The following is a 17,500-nucleotide window of genomic DNA, read 5'->3' as shown; positions in this document are numbered from 1 at the left end:
TTTCAGTATAGTGAAGTATCAAAACAGGAAGACACGAGTGGGAATCTGACCAAAGAGGGGTAACAATAAAAGCTGTGCTTTTACGACGTAAAGAGGTAGAGGCTGCAGGAACAGCAACAACAGCCTTAGCACGACAGGCGAGGAAGTTGTCTGTCCCAAAGGGCCTCTGCACATAATTTGAGAACTTTAGTACCTCCCTCAAAGGAGGCGGAAGGGGGATGGCGCGGGGCTGGGATGTACTAATTATCGTGTTTTGACAAGGGACCAACTTTGTTTGGCGATAACGCTTCGATAAATACTAAGGGCGTTCGAACGCGTCGTAGTCATAGTCAGTCCCTGTTTATGTCGCGTTTTATTTCTAGGGACGGACGTTTTGTGCTGGGAAAATTTCTCCCCTTTCTTTTTATTTATTTATTTATTTATTGGTCTGTTTTTATGTTTGTAGTTTGATCTTGTTCTCATCTGGTTATAAACGCTGTAATTTCTGTCATGCTCGCTGTTGTGTGGGCTTTCGACTTGAGCGTTAACATTCGAATATGTCCTGCGTCATTGTGGAATAAATGGATGTTTATAATATTTTCTTACTCATCAGCAGCCTTCATGCCTTTAGGTAATATATGCCATCTCTGTATACAGTTTTAGCTATGCATTAATCATGTTTCCCAACCGTGGACTATTGTAGTACAGTAAGTGCATTATTGATTATGTATTCTTTTGAATCAGATTTAGATCTATTTTCGCCTTTTTTTAAACAATAAAAAAGTTATTAGTGAAAATAGAGCTCAAATGTTCCCTAGATTTATTCACACGCATAGAAGGGCACGTGTTCACACACACATATATGTATATATATATTGTATGTATACATTATATATATATATATATATATATATATATATATATATATATATATATATATATATATATATATATATATATATATATATATATATAAATATATATATAATTTCCATTTAGTTAGTCATGCCAGTGGTATTATTAGAAATTTATGCAAGTTGGAGAGTAAATACCCATGTTTGTCCTATGATGCATTTGCACTTAACGTCGAGTCTGCACTGTTCAAATAATCGCAAGAGAAGGATGATGAGAGATTAATTAAATTGAATCCATTTCGACCTTAATCGTTGCAATTGTTCCTTACAAACGAATTCCTGAATCAAAATAGGTGATGCAGAGGGAAAAAACTTTCTTGATTGTTCAACTTTAAAAATGTTTATTTTGTGGGACGGGGGTCCTGGTTTCAGCCCTTCCCTGATTGGTTACTCGTGTCTGTTCATTTATTTTTTTCAGAACTTTTTGCTGTCAGTCATTTTTAAAGGAAAATAAATGGTGGTCATTCGTATCTTTATCATTTATTAACTCTTTCGTGTATACGAATGCTCATATTTCATGTATCATTGCCAGGCTTTTGTGCACACGGTCACAGCTTGTCAACAAATGACTATCTTACCGTATTTCGCTTTTTCTGTATGAAATAGGTTTAACTGCTCATTTCTAGCCCTTAACCGGTTTTTAACATTTGCATGGAAAGATCGAGTTAGGCACTTCAGGAGAGTGTTTTAGTGATTTGCAACAAGGAGGTTATAATTTTTGTTGATGTTTGTCTGTGTTTGTTAGTTGCATTACGCAAAAACATTTGTTAAATTTCAACAAAGTTTCACCAGAGGTTGGCAAGGTGACAGGCAACACGTGATTAGATTTGTAAGAAAGATAGGAATTTAATTTTTGGGGAGAAGGGTCCTATTTGGAGGTGGATTTCTCAGCCTCAGCAAAGTTTAGCGGTCTCTGATCCCTCTTGACAAAAATGGCCTAGCAAAGGGATTCTGGGAACACAGAGGTAGAGAGACAATTCTAAACTCTGTGAGATTGCAAACAAGCAAGGTCTCTTATCCACATCCGGACATCTCCCAAAAGATGCCGTAGCAAAATGTTTGGTGATTTTCTACATATTTTCTGCGTAAAAAGCAAATAAGTAGACCGAACCGGAAACGTAGCTGCTTTGGCGGAGGTCAGATTAGTAATAATTAGATAAGTGTTTTATCTTTTAAAAAAATATTATTACAGATTTTTGTAAATGATAGAATATAAAACAAACAGGAAATGTTTCAACTAAAAGACTAATAATCCTGTAGGAAATCTGTTTTCACTCTCTTATGTTATAGATAACATTCCTATTTTGGGTAATATTCTTATTAGGATGAAAATTACGGAAATGAATGAGTTATGTCAATTAAATTATTGTCGGTGGAAGGCTTCTGCGTTTTGCAGATGTTATAGATAAAAAAAAATAAAGAAAAATTCTAAAACTTGACGTTTTAGGGAACAGCGATGATTATAACAAACAGGAACGAGTAAATGAAGTTCAGGTAACAAACATATTATCTCGAACAGTAAATTCATTAGAAATGTAAAATTATATATATATATATATATATATATATATATATATATATATATATATATGAATATATATGAATATATATATGTATATATATTATATATATTTTTTATTTTATTTACACGAAGGGGAACTTAGTTGAATACTTCTCGGTTAAAGTTGTGAAATGACTTCTAGAGGGCTAATGATGTTTTTCTAAATCTTATTACTGAAGTACAATTTTGATCAGTATAGATAGTCAGTTATTTCAACAAATGAAATATCTCTGTCGCCAATAACCTTACTAATTGTATCGCCGGATTACAGTATTCAAGAGACCATTTAATCAATGCTTTTAATGTTAGTACGTTAAGAATATATATATATATATATATATATATATATATATATATATATATATATATATATATATATATATATATATATATATATATATATATATTCAAGAATATGAGCAGCACAAATGTTTCATTTCAGCAAATACCGCGTTGCAGGCGCCGTTTGCCATGTAACAGTAAGAATATTAACTCGTTCTTCAAGTAATCATTCGGCATCAGAGGTCAAATGATGAAACTTTGACCTGCATGAGAGATCCAGTTGCGGAGGACCCAATCTCCTGCTCAGAGGTCATCGGGAGCGAAAATTAGGTTTAACGGTGACGTCAGTCTGTGATATAAATCAATCAGTTAAGTTTAACTTTCGTGTTGCCCGGGCGGAAAGATTCGTTAATACTGATAAGTGGCGTTGGTTGCTGTTGCATGAGGTAGGAGACTACAAATCACGAGGGAAAGAGAACTTATCATCACAAATCAGTGATGAATATTCATAATTTGTGTGGATTGGTCGTTATGGAGATTGTTTTCCTCAAAGTTATCCACCTACTTTCATGAAAAAGCAAAAAGATTTTTTTTTTTTAATTCGGACAGTTAACCCTCCGAACATAGATATGTTTATGACTTTGCATTCATGTATCAATGGCTTAGAGGCTCTGTTGAGCTAGTGCTTGCACTTCAAGAATAAGAGGCTTGTTAACCACTGCTCACACTTTAGCTGCCTATGGTTTTCTTGTGAGCCATTACTCGTACTTCACTTGTATGTGTGTGTGTGTGTGCGCGTTTTGTGAGCTCTGTTCTCATGTTGTTATGTTTCAGTACACATACTTACAGGTAACGGTCATCCTTAAGACGTAAAGGATGCTATGAGCCAGTATTCGTGCTTCATTCTTAAAGATTCCTTTAGGCCTCAACTGTAAATTATTTCAAAGGCAAAGTGAATTTATGCGTGTAGCCACGTGCCCTAGTCCCATCCACGAGATCCTGCAACTTTCCATACACTCACGGAAGCACTGAAATTGTACCACGAGTAATCTAGAATATTATTTACCTTATACTCCTCGCATTAGAATTTTATTCCTGGATCCCTGGAATAATGAAATGACCGGTGGGTGAATTATCTCTTGGTAATGATAAGACTACTGATGCTTAATGCACAGTAGGTTTGACGTAAAGGTTTTTCTGGGGTCCTGTCTCTTGCGAAACTCACCGAAGTGAGTCACGACTGATACTGGCGACCTTTGTGAGCAAACCTCCTGTACATGTTCAAACCTAGTTATCTTGTTTCAAGGAATAATTTTTCGTGATTTACTTATCTTATAATTAGTAGTGTTCTGACATCAGTTGCTATTTAAGGAGATCTTGTGAGCTCATTGGTTGGTTAAGTCCAGTGCCCAAGTTTAGTTGCTCTTCACATAGAGGAAGTTTGCAGAACTCATTGGTTGTTGCTCAGTAATCGTCCATTCTTCATTTCCAAGAGGGTTTCCTTGTTCAGCTTACGCTTGAACTTTGTGCTTGGTGCTCATACTACGATAAATCGTAGGTGAAAGCAGGTAGTTCAAGAAGGCTTTCGTGTTAGAGAGGTGTGAATGTCAAATTGTAACGCGTACTTCTCCTTTACATATTTAAATCACGGCATGGACTTTTTGTCAAAAACCCCAAGGGAAATATAAAAACTCTGGTTGAAGTACATGTTGTTGTGAAGAAGAATTTTAGAAACAAATTAGGAGAGTTTCAAGGAAAGCCTCACTTTTAGTATTCTAAATTTTTTTATGAAGCACGACTAAATAAAAATGGACAAAATGGAGTTGTTTTCATCCCAGAAATAAATTGGTATTTTCATGGCTTGTTTGTTATGTCACTCTGAAAAATATATTTATTTTGTTGCTTTCTTTTTATTTTTGTATAAAGGGGTATTGGCTGTCACAATAGAAAGGATTCCAAGGGGAAAGCTTATTACCCTTTGATTTAAGAGATATGATGCTTTTCGTATAAATATCAGTTTAAATCAGAAACATCAATACGTTGCCACAAAGCGAGGACATTATCAAGCGATTTTTTTAAATACTACTTACCTGGAATCTTAAGCATTAAAAGAATAACGGGCTTTGTAATGACTGCACTGTTCTTATTTATAACAGAGTATCACATTTTTGATGAGGTATAAAAAGTATCTGAAATTGAGTCTTATCGTATTCTTATTTTTTCATCAGGTGTGTAATGGACGATCTCTCGGTCCTGTCAGACGGGGCCTTTCAAAAAACCATTGTCAGCTTAGGAAGGAAATGGATTTTTAATCAGATTCTTGAGGAGATTCTCTCCTCGGTCCGATATGGAGTATGTAGATTTTTTTTTAAAGGGAGATCAAAGTAATATTTAATATTTTGTTGAATCATTCGCACCATATTGTATTTCCTACTAGTTATTTAATGGTATGTGCTTTTAAATGTAGTAAGTAATGAATTGTTTTAAATGGCATTCTTTGTAGAATGGATCTCGTCAACACTTGTAGGTAGTTTATTGGGATCTGTTAAGGTATGTAGTATATTGGAATCTGTATAATGCTGCAGTACAGCATTTATTGTAATTTTAAAGTTAAATTTTTTACTTACAGGTTACTTATAGCTTTATTGCTATGAAAATTGCTCTGCATAATCCATATGCTTTAGTTATTGTAACGGCAGCTTCACTGGTTCCAGACTACAACAGGTTCTCAGACCATCCCTTTATGACGAAACTTGCGATTTTCTACACTCCTTTGGTTTTTCCAGCTAGTTTAATAATATCTTTTATAAAAGACATCGCCTTAGAGAATAATGACTTTAACACTTGCGCATTTTTCTTTCTTTTCTGTTACAGTAGCTGAACAAGATCTATGCCTACTTTGGCCAGCTTCAGCACTAAAAAATAATGTCCGTTATATCATGTTTAGAAAACATAGTCAGTGTTTTTTTTTAATATTATTTCAGTTGATTGGCTTAATCAACTTTCTGTATGTAAAATGGTATCTCAAAAAACGGAAACTCTTTGCGTTTTGTATTTACAGGAGGAAAATAACTCCAGTGCGATCTCACCCTAACTGGCTATTATTTCTTAAAACGTAAGATTAAAAAGCTCCTTTTTTAAGATCTTTAATATGTCAAAGTGAAACTAATTTTGGTCGTTGCGTCCATTGTCGTCTATGATTCAGTTAATAACGTTTAGATAAACGCTAATACGCTTACGGCCTCAAATGATCCTATCCTGATATCTCTCACATAATTCCCCTTTTGTATGCATAGTCCACAGTGATGTTCAAATAATAAAATTTTCCGCAAAGGAAAAGTCTTCTCTCTCTTTCCAGTAAGAGAGAGAGAGAGAGAGAGAGAGAGAGAGAGAGAGAGAGAGAGAGAGAGAGAGAGAGAGAGAGAGAGAGAGCGAGCGTCATCCAAAACCTATAAAGAAGAGGGAAGATGCTCTTATGCACTTTCTTGTTATAAGTCTCAGAAGCCAGTTTCATCCTCGAAAAAAAAAAGAATATCATTGGCATCATCTCGGAATGAGAGTCATTTCTTGCAGAGGCCGAAGAGAAGAAACTTTCGGTGGGTTTCCGACGCGTGTAAAATATTTCCAAGGTGCTTTTGCGGGATTAATAATAAGATGAAACAATTCTTTCTTCATCTGTAGAAGTGCGGGGGACATTGAACAAAACAGAGAGTAATTTGATGAACGCTCTTAGTCGGATAGGTGACTAATGGTACCTCTTGATTATTATCAAGTTGAAAGAACCCCGGGTCATTCGCGAAAGGGGGACTTTGGGAAAAAACTCCCATCCTGGGAATAATGGATTACCGATAAAGATTGCATTGCTCCGATGAGATACGAAAGAGGCAATCAGAGGGAATAAGAATATCTAATATAGGAAAGAGGCAATAATGGGAAATAAGAATATCTAATAGAAGCTAGTCCATAAACCACCCGGTGCAGGGGAAGTGAGGTAATATCATTGAAAGGCAAAAAAAAAAGTGACGAAAATCCTTCACCTCTTAGGATTAGGAAGCGTGGGGGAGAAGTGAAGCGAGGGATAGGGGAAAGTAAAATTGGGGAAAATAAAGGGGAAAGGACGAGTTATGGAGAGAGAGAGAGAGAGAGAGAGAGAGAGAGAGAGAGAGAGAGAGAGAGAGAGAGAGAGAGTTGGCTTACTCAGAGGCAAAGAAAAACATATGCAAAGTAACGAGACTGACCGGGCTATGGAATAATTGGGAGTAGTAGCAATTACCCTAATGGCTGGCTAAATGAGGGCGAAAGGGAGCTGCAAGGGCTTGGCAATAAATAAACATATTTATAAGGAAGCGGAGGGATGAAATTAAAGGTAAAATTGATTAAAGTATAGGGCCGGTTGGAAAAAGCGAAATAAAATGAACTCGCCGGCATCGAATTATTTGTTGAATAGACGGGATGGCCCGGTGAAGCATATCTTGCAGTTTGGCTTATGGAGATAGACTCTGCATTTACATAATACTCATCTGAAGGGGAGGAAGTGGCGTCTATAGAGCCATCAACTGAAAAGGGGAGGATGAAGTTTTAAGTCCACCTTCGGAGTATCACTCCGAACTCCTTTTTATTCAAAGAAGGCGATGTCTGTGCCATGTTGAATAAGACTTTTCTTAGAGTTGGATATCTATACAGTTAATTGGTGTGGAATTCCGTGGCGTTGCAATTTGTAAGACTGTTGGTGCTTTTTCTATGAGGAACACGAATATATTCTTGTATGTATCACTCTTAATTGTCTGTGGGTATGTTGAAAGTTTTCGAATACCTTTTAACACCTGGTATTTTTAGTTTTATGTATTACTTTTTATGCCTCGGATTTTGAATGTATGGAAATTAAATAATATTAATGAAAGTTGAAGTTAGTCGATTGCTGTTTGCAATATGTTTCGGTAAGAAAACGTTTTGGGTGTCTTACTGCGTTAACTTTTATTACAGTTAGGGATTTCGATGCTGTTATCATTGTTCACTTTGTTAAACACCTTTATATCTGCTCCTCTGGAATACCAGTGTGGCTCCCAGGGCAAGATGTGCCTGTGGCCTGTATTACCTCACTGATTTTTGGTTATCTCTTTTGTGATATTTTGTAGAATTTTTTTCCTAATGTATTTGGCTGTGTCAGCGTAAGGCTGAGTTAGTTACGCTTCCTGCTTGTTGCAATACGGCTCTCTAAAAACTCATGTACTTTATGCCTGTTTTCGTTGACTGCACATTTGCTCTCATCTTCATTTCTAGTAGTAAGTCTCTTTGGTCCATCTTCTCACCTGTTCTTCTTTTTATCAATTTCCTCCTATAGTTTAACTTGTCTCGTGTTCATGCTACTCTTGAAGATTCAGCTATGCATAGTGTTTTTAATTACATTACACAATCCCTTACGGTTGCTCCCAATCAAAATCAAATTTTATAAAAGAAAAACTATAATGATGGAAGCGTTTCTGAGATTCCATACCTCCATGACGTTTCTATCTGTCCGTTCCTCTCCAAACCATTTTTTCTACTATCTCTGCGAAAAAGTAACGGAACCTGGCAGATCTATCAATATGCTGTGTATTGGAGATACTGCCAAATCTGCATTAAGAGATTTGTTGCATCGCCAAGATGTCGTAAACTCATTTCATCATCCCGGTTATCAAAGCATTATGCTGGCCTCATTCATGTCTTTTTATAACCTTACTCCCACATGTAAGATGCTTCACAATTTGTCCCGCTCCGCCACATAAATGAATTCAAGGTAGTTCTTTTGATCAATGATTTATTCCTGCCTCTCCTCGAGAATCCTCTTTCTCCCATACGGTGGCACCTCTCTCGCTCCGTTACAAGTACTTTTTAATCGCTGTTCCTTTTAAGCTCGAGGGGAAGGTGCTCTTTCTATCAGGCACTCTTTGAACACCAGTCACGCGACTTCTTCCCGCATTTATGGAAGAAATCCTGAGTCCTCTAAAGATTACACGGCTAAGTGACAGTTCCTTTCCCCTCGACTCCGCCCAAACTTTGGAATTTTCTTTCTACGTTAATGAATAGGTTCACCGTTTAATTTTTGGTTGAGTACTACCGTTCTTCTCTTCCCCTAAATTCGGGCCGTGGCCTCATAGAGGCATAATTGGCTGGAATTTTTAGAATGGATAATTTTGAAGTGAAGAAATCGTGCACTTTGTTGTAGGCAAAACGTCTGTATCAGATGATGTAAGTTATGGTATGGATCATGCTGCTGTTATATATAGAGAATCAACTCGACCCATTTTGTCTTTCTGTTATTGAACTGCTAGTTTTGGGAAGGGCCGCTTCGCTTACTAATTAAATTGGCGTTTAGCAAAAACGTTCTATCTCACATCTCACTGAAGTAATGTAATTTGTATCTTTTTTTTATGACTAAACTTTATCCGGTTTGTTTTCCTTTCTTTCAATGGCCACTTTTGTAAATGGCTTATTCATTGGCCGATATTATACTGGTTGCAGATGCACTGGTCTTTATACAAGAGAAACACCTTTTTCTTAAAAACGTTTTCGTTATGTTTCGTCATTAATGAATATAGAACTGTTAGTATTTCTTCAATAGGGTTGATGTTTTTTTGGTTTCTAGTTTGTAGGACTTCAACACGATAACTAACTACAAGTTAAAAAGTTTTGCTCAGAAAACATTAGGTAAAATTTTTGTTTCGTACGCTGTATAATAAGTTTTTAGAAAAAAATAGCATAAATTTTGATGACTATTCTATTAGATAATTTGTGAAGTTTCTTGAGTCTCCAACCTCTTCATACAGGCCCAAGACCTGATAGAAAAGGTGAGTTGACCTTAAGGTAAAAGCGATTCTTAAAAAAAAAAAAGAGTTACTGAACCTTACAGAAGGCCTTAGGAGTATGGCGCTAGTGGGAATGGGTCACAGTGAACCTGAGAACTCCAAAAGAATTCGTGATTTCGAACCTATGAGTGACTGCGCCAAGGCAGCAGGAGGTCTTATTGGTTAGAGTTGGGAAGAGTTGGGGGCAGAGTATAACGTTGTCAGTCTACATTTTCGATTGTTTATCCCGATTAAGTTTTGCGATAAGGTTCAGACCTAAGGCAAATTAGATAGTGAGGAAGGTCCATGCAAAAATTAGGTCACCTCGACCCATACACACTTGATTGGTTAAGAGGATTTTCCAGTAATTATTACGAGCGTTCCATTTCAAGAACAACAAGAAAACTGTAATCGTGAAATTGCATTCTTTGCGTAACATACTGCTCAAGTGGAAAAATGTTTTTGCAAAATGAAAATATGTACAGCAATTTTTTAAAGTTTCTTGTTGTATAGGAGGGTCTCACCAAAAATGGCTTTGTTATTTTCCGACTGAACTGCATAATCATCACCATCAAGATAATCACCATACATTATTAGTCAAAACTTTTACCAACATCTAATGCGACTTTTTTTTTACCTGTAGCAACATCATCATCAAAACCTAATGTCCTTATAATTTACCTTTCACTTTGAAAATGACACCATCCAACACCATCTTAATCAAAACCTGAAGTACTTATAATTTACCTGTCGCTATGAAGATGACACCATCCAAAATCATCAAAATCTAGTGTCCTCATGATTTTCCTTTCAAATTAAAGATGACACCATCCAACACCATCATCATCAAAATCTAATGTCCTCATAATTTACCTTTCACAGTGAAGATAACACCATCCAACACCATCATCATCGTAAAAACCTAATGGCCTCATAATTTACCTTTCACAGTAAAGATGACACCATCCAACACCATCATCATCATAAAAATCTAATGTCCTCATAACTTACCTTTCCAGTAAAGATGATACCATCCAGCACCATCATCATCATAAAAATCTAATGGTCTCATAATTTACCTTTCCAGTGAAGATGACACCATCCAACACCATCATCATCAAAATCTAATGGCCTCATAATTTACCTTTCACAGTGAAGATGACACCATCCAACACCATCATCATCATCAAAATCTAATGGCCTCATAATTTACCTTTCACAGTGAAGATGACACCATCCAACACCATCATCATCACAATCTAATGTCCTCGTAATTTACCTTTCACAGTGAAGATAGCACCATCCAACACCATCATCATCATAAAAATCTAATGGCCTCATAATTTACCTTTCCAGTGAAGATGACACCATCCAACACCATCATCATCATCAAAATCTAATGGCCTCATAATTTACCTTTCCAGTGAAGATGATACCATCCAACACCATCATCATCATCAAAATCTAATGTCCTTCTAATTTACCTTTCATAGTGAAGATGACACCATCCAACACCATCACCATCATAAATATCTAATGGCCTCATAATTTACCTTTCCAGTGAAGATGACACCATCCAACACCATCATCATCATCAAAATCTAATGGCCTCATAATTTACCTTTCCAGTGAAGATGATACCATCCAACACCATCATCATCAAAATCTAATGTCCTCGTAATTTACCTTTCACTGTGAAGATGATACCATCGAACACCATCATCATCAAAATTTAATGTCCTCATAATTTACCTTTCACAGTGAAGATGACACCATCGAACACCATCATCATCATAAAAATCTAATGGCCTCATAATTTACCTTTCCAGTGAAGATGATACCATCCAACACCATCATCATCATGAAAATCTAATGGCCTCATAATTTACCTTTCCAGTGAAGATGATACCATCCAACACCATCATCATCATCAAAATTTAATGTCCTCGTAATTTACCTTTCACAGTGAAGATGACACCATCCAACACCATCATCATCATCAAAATCTAATGTCCTCGTAATTTACCTTGCACAGTGAAGATGATACCATCCAACACCATCATCATCATCAAAATTTAATGTCCTCATAATTTACCTTTCACAGTGAAGATGACACCATCGAACACCATCATCATCATAAAAATCTAATGGCCTCATAATTTACCTTTCCAGTGAAGATGACACCATCCAACACCATCATCATCATCAAAATCTAATGGCCTCATAATTTACCTTTCCAGTGAAGATGATACCATCCAACACCATCATCAAAATTTAATGTCCTCGTAATTTACCTTTCACAGTGAAGATAACACCATCGAACACCATCATCATCATAAAAATCTAATGGCCTCATAATTTACCTTTCCAGTGAAGATGATATCATCCAACACCATCATCATCATCAAAATCTAATGGCCTCATAATTTACCTTTCCAGTGAAGATGATACCATCCAACACCATCATTATCATCAAAATTTAATGTCCTCATAATTTACCTTTCACATTGAAGATGACACCATCGAACACCGTCATCATCATCAAAGTCTAATGTTCTCATAACTTACCTTTGACAGTGAGTTGACGCGCCCCGACCAGCACCTCATCTCTGGTGGCGGAGAAGAGCTGACGTCCCTCCTTATCCCTTATGACCAGTCGGTCGGAGGTGCACTCCATGGCGTCAGAGTCTGCAGCGAGATGAGAAGAAGAAGAAGAATAAAAACACTGTAAGTGAAAAGAGCTCTGATGAATCCCTGTGATGAAACACGTCTTACGGCTAGGATTTTTTGTTTCCAACTCGCTCTTTCTTTTGTTTTGCGGGAGATTAGTGTGTAAAGGTGACACTGAGTATATGTGTGTGTGTATCTCTGACGTCTCACTACTGTGGTGAATGTTACTTAGTTTCCATTATTGCATTTTTCTATTTTGTATTTTTTTTATTATCCCATTTTCTTACTTTTGACCTGTGTACAGAAACGCATGCAAGGGTAAAACGAAACCAGCCACAGGCAATTTCCCTGTTTTGTCATAGTGGAGAAGCTTTTCCAGTACTGAAATATTCATTTAGTTTTGCGTCAATCATCAACGAAATCGCGCATAATCACTTGTCTTTTATTTATAAGGGCCGAGTTGTTGACAGATTTAGATCTTATTCCTCGTGATCGCTGGGGTGGCAATTTACGAAAATTTTTACATTTGTCTCTCACTTAAAATGGGTTTAATCTTACTTATTCAGGGTGAAAGTTACGAAAAGGTCGGGATAATGGGCGGAAATGAAATCAGGTGCCATATTTTTGCTTTTCAATACGTCATGTTTTTTGTGTTCAAGTGGTAATGATTTTAATTGTATGGCATTAAAGGGAAACTTATTTCTTATTCTTGAGTCGGCTTCTGCTATTACAAAAACTACTACGCCTCCTCGTCCGTATCCTGATGAGTTATCTGTGATATATTATCATGTTCGTTTGTATGTATATCTGCTACGCTTGCCGGAAAGCGTCTTGTCAATCTCATAGATTTTCACAAATCTCAAGTTTCTTGTATCAACAGTCAAAATCACCTGTCAGTTCCGTAAACCTTCAATAAACCAGAACTAGGAGTCCTGCCAATCTCGTTGCTTATCACAGATAATAATAATAATAATAATAATAATAATAATAATAATAATAATAATAAATGACTATAGAACAGATCTTAACGCCATGTTCTTGAAAAATTAAACCCACTGGTTTTTGCTGATTCTGTTCTGTAATTGTATATTATAACATTATAAATCCTTAGACTTTCGGGATACACTAATCCATTCTCAAAAGTCATCATCGTCATCAAATGATGAAATCAGTTCTTGACCAAGAATACTCCTTAGTGTGTTGCTACGAACGCTTTGTATATATTCGGTAAATATGAAATAAAGCTGAGACAGAAATTAAACGTCCTTCATTCTTCAGTTTCAACAATAAATAGATTTACCAGACATATTAAAATTCCTTAGAGAACCAAAATATTACTGGTTGAATATTGTCAAAGACGGAAATGCACCAAAAGACCAGTTTAAAATTTCGATTACAATATTACACGCACACACACACACACACACACACGTAGGCGCTTATCAAAGCAGACACGAGAAACACTGTAATATTTCCTAAGACTCCCTTGTTATACAATGGGTGCTATTTCCAGTCTAAAAAGAATATAGCCTGTTCCCTTGGGGGAAGAGATAAGCAGCATTTCCATTGCTGGATATGATTGCAGGCGTAGGCGGTGTCAGATGAGCACGTTTTAGCATCATTCAGTATATTGCCGCCAAATTTCGCAACCAGTAACAGATAGTTGCAAAATTGAAGTTGCAGATGTTCATGTTGGTGAATGGCTTCAAGGAAGGATGCTGAAATCAGCTTGTCGTGTTTATCCACTGTGTGACCGTGAGCATTAATGACTGAAAAATGTCCTTGAATCGCCAGTTGTATCTCGAGGATCAGATTCTCTCAATGAGACTTGGAAGTTAATGGGTTTAAGTATCAATAAGTTCTGCCTTCCTTATAAACTCTGACTGTTTTTCTGTTCATTGTTATCTAAGTATAATTCACTCAGAAGATGAATTTCTGATTGATGAAGTTCCGTGAGAGTTCAAACTTATTTCGCCGTGGGCGGTGGATAGGTATGTGCCCAGTTGAGATTAGGAATCTTAAAAAAAAAAAATAAAAAGTCATGATCTTACCGCTGAATATTTCATGAGCAGTGCAGTGTATTCCAAAGGTTTTCAGAGATGGCAAAGGCGGGGAGAGACAAATAGCACCGATAACTTTGAAGGTTAAGGGAGCGATTCTGTCGGCAGTCTCTCACGGCAAAGTTTGCTGGGTAACTTCTTTAAATGACTTAGCGAGGTGTTAATACCACATTAGGTCTTCGGTCGTTCAGAATTTATTTCCCAGAGGGTCAGGCTTTAACAGGAGGATTAATGGCTGCTACGTTATGCCCGTCACACGTTTGCATGATTTATTTGCCTAATTTGAGCTATATTTACACCTCGATCGCTGTGTCTACAAGTTTAAGCTTTTAGTGTTGGTTATTTCTAAAAATTTGTTCTTATGTACTGAAGGTTTTTTATCTCTCTCTCTCTAGAGCTGTTATCCAACTCAGTGGTCTGGTTAAACTAAGGTATACTTAACGTCTCTCTCTCTCTCTCTCTCTCTCTCTCTCTCTCTCTCTCTCTCAGGATTATGTATTATGATTTTCTTTGCGATTATGTATGCATTGTGAGTAATATAATAATAATAATAATAATAATAATAATAATAATAATAATAATAATAGGTTCAGCCATTACAAATACATATTATTCCATGATTAGATAGGATTTCCAAAAGGACGCGTTATGTAAATTCCCCTAGGTTGATTAATATTCCATTGTCACATGAGATTCATGTGATTACTCTGCAAGCCTGAGGTTCTTTTGGTTCATCAGCATGAATTATTTAGATTTTTAAGAGTCACGTGAAATTAGATCTTGTACATTGGAGAATGTACATTATACCTGGTTGTGTTTGTTTTTTGGCAGAAGCGCGGGCAAGTACACGAGTTTATTAATTTGAAGCAAGTGCTTAACTTCATTCATTTTGTTAAATAACGTGACGCTTCATTTAGAGAAAATTGGTCAGTGTTCTCAACTCAAGACATGTTTTCTCTCTACTGAAAAATACTATTTTTCAAAATACTACGAAATTCATTCATGAATTCCAAGAATTGTGAAAGACGTATTTGGAGCGCACTTGGTCATCAGATTGCATTTTTTTTAGGGAACCAGACCTGAATGACTGCAGAGTATATGAAGTTAACTTTAGCAATTCATTAGAAAGTTTTTATGAGAGAGAGAGAGAGAGAGAGAGAGAGAGAGAGAGAGAGATTAGAATAGCAATGACTAAAATTATTTGATTATAGCCTGGTGATTCACTGTCCTACTAACCTCCCACCTTCTCTCTCTCTCTCTCTCTCTCTCTCTCTCTAGTGATTAGCTCTGTAAACCCACTCTCCCATACGTTGAAATGTATTACTCGAAGCAAACAAAGGAGGCCTTATTTAATGGTACGATTCTGTGTTGAGATTTTATTTGCAAGATAAAAGGTTGACACTTTGTTCGCATTGCCTGTATTTTTGAAAGCTTTTGTTGACATTTTTCTGCGTTTTCATTATACTTTGAAGGTTAAAAGGTTATTCGCCTTTCTAGATGTTTTACAGAAGACCTGATTAGATTAATTGGAAATATACTGTATGAAAACAATTCTTTAGTATGATTGGATGTAACTGTTGTGCTGCATATAAAGTTTTTAAATAAAACATAATGGGTAAATAAAAAGGTTTTGTTTTCATGCATGCTGAAAGTTTTATTTGATATAAAGTTAGCAAATAAATCATTCGAAAATATTGAATTCTTACTGTGTACTGCAGGTTCGTCATATAAAATCAGTAAATAAGGGCGTAAGTAAAAAAAAATTGTGCAAACTAATAGTTCACTTTGATAGAGAATAGAAATGTTGAAAAAACATGGTCACCAAAGATAATTGTTTCTTTCTCTCGCACAATAATGAACCAGAAAAAAAAAGAAGTTAATTCTTTAGAAGTAAGAGAAAAAAAAAACGAACCAAAAATAAGTCGGATAACGAGAAAAGTTTCTTCCAACAACAATTTTTATAAGTCGTGTTTTTAAACCCAGATAAAGTTGTCAGGGAAATTTATTGAGGTGTGAATCACAGCGCCAACTTTAATGAATTAATATCGAGAATTCTCATCCCTCCCCCCCCATTACCCGCCTCTCACCCTACCCCCCTCTTACTCCGGGCCCTTAATCCGACTCTCCCCACTACTCCCACACGTCTTACCTCGAAATCTGAACCTCTCTCCTCCCCCCAACCCCCCTCGTCCTCTGGAACACTTCCCCCGTAGGGCAACATAGATGCGACGACTGCGGGATGTCTCCGCTTCTTAGAAAGGAGGAGGGCCTACCCCCTTCCCCAAAATATAGCCGATAGCATTTCGTCCAACCCCCCAACCCCCACTTTCCTTCCTTCTCTCTTAACTCTCACTATTCACTCTCCTTTCGTGGTCCCCTTCCCCTCCCCGTACGCCCACCCCAGCATCCACTTCATGGGGAAACTACACCCGTCGCTTCGTTCGACGATTTAGGGGTGTGTATCGCGAAGTAGAAATATTGGAGGCTTGACGTTTTAAGCTCTATAAAAGTGAAATTCAAGATTAACACGGGTGTGGACTATAGCAAGAAGTACCAGGTTTCAAACTTTCAGGAACTGGCAGCGTATTAGCTCATGAAGCGGGAGAAAAAAAAGTCTCATTTCATCGTTTATAGACTAAACATGTTTTTTGAGTTCGAATTAAATTGCGGTCTTTTTAATGTTAACAATAAAATGCCATCTTCCCATTAACTGATGCGCTATGGAAGTAAGGAGGGTAGAATGGATTGGTAGAGCTGGGTATTTTCAACTTCAGAAGAAAACGCACGAATTAAGTTTCATATATGTATGGTTTTCGCCAAAAAGGTTGAAGTTAAATGTAATCAGATCTGTCACACATTTTGTTATTCGATAATGATGAACTGTATTGAAAAAAATTCATATAGCTGAAAGTTAATTTTAATCAGAGCTGTCAAACATTTTGTTATTCGATAATGATGAATTGTATTGAAAAAAATTCATACAGCTGAATAGTGCTGATCTTTTACGATTAATTTTCTAATGGCTTGGTTTAATACGTTTTCATGTCTTAGACAAGATGAAACTATAGACAAGTGGTAAAGCTTTTAAAAAAGTATACCGTAGATGATGCTTCTTTTCCCCAACTGAAAAAAAAAAAACATACGCAGATTTAGAACGATTCTTTCGTTACCAGGTGGGAAATAACAGTGTTTTAAATTGGCCTGGTTTAA

The 17,500-nt window shown here is 36.4% G+C and overlaps 2 protein-coding genes across 3 annotated transcripts in view; one reads left to right on the top strand and one right to left on the bottom strand.

Annotated features, from left to right (window-relative positions):
• The window catches only part of LOC136847768 (uncharacterized), a 340,583-nt gene extending 328,307 nt beyond the window's left edge, over positions 1-12,276 (top strand). For both annotated transcript variants that reach the window (XR_010855832.1, XR_010855831.1), the window contains one exon: positions 12,138-12,276. The gene's annotated coding sequence lies outside the window, so the exon portion shown is untranslated. The remainder of the gene's footprint in view (positions 1-12,137) is intronic.
• Positions 1-17,500, bottom strand: part of LOC136847769 (delta-sarcoglycan-like) — a 97,662-nt gene that overhangs the window by 16,304 nt on the left and 63,858 nt on the right. The window contains exon 3 of the mRNA XM_067119651.1: positions 12,129-12,248. Within this exon, the coding sequence (XP_066975752.1) occupies positions 12,129-12,248 (120 nt within the window). The remainder of the gene's footprint in view (positions 1-12,128; positions 12,249-17,500) is intronic.

This window comes from Macrobrachium rosenbergii, chromosome 17 (genome assembly GCF_040412425.1).
Source record: "Macrobrachium rosenbergii isolate ZJJX-2024 chromosome 17, ASM4041242v1, whole genome shotgun sequence".
Lineage (NCBI taxonomy): Eukaryota > Metazoa > Arthropoda > Malacostraca > Decapoda > Palaemonidae > Macrobrachium > Macrobrachium rosenbergii.
The sequence above is the reverse complement of the archived record's forward strand: the minus strand, read 5'-3'. Positions and strand labels throughout refer to the sequence as shown.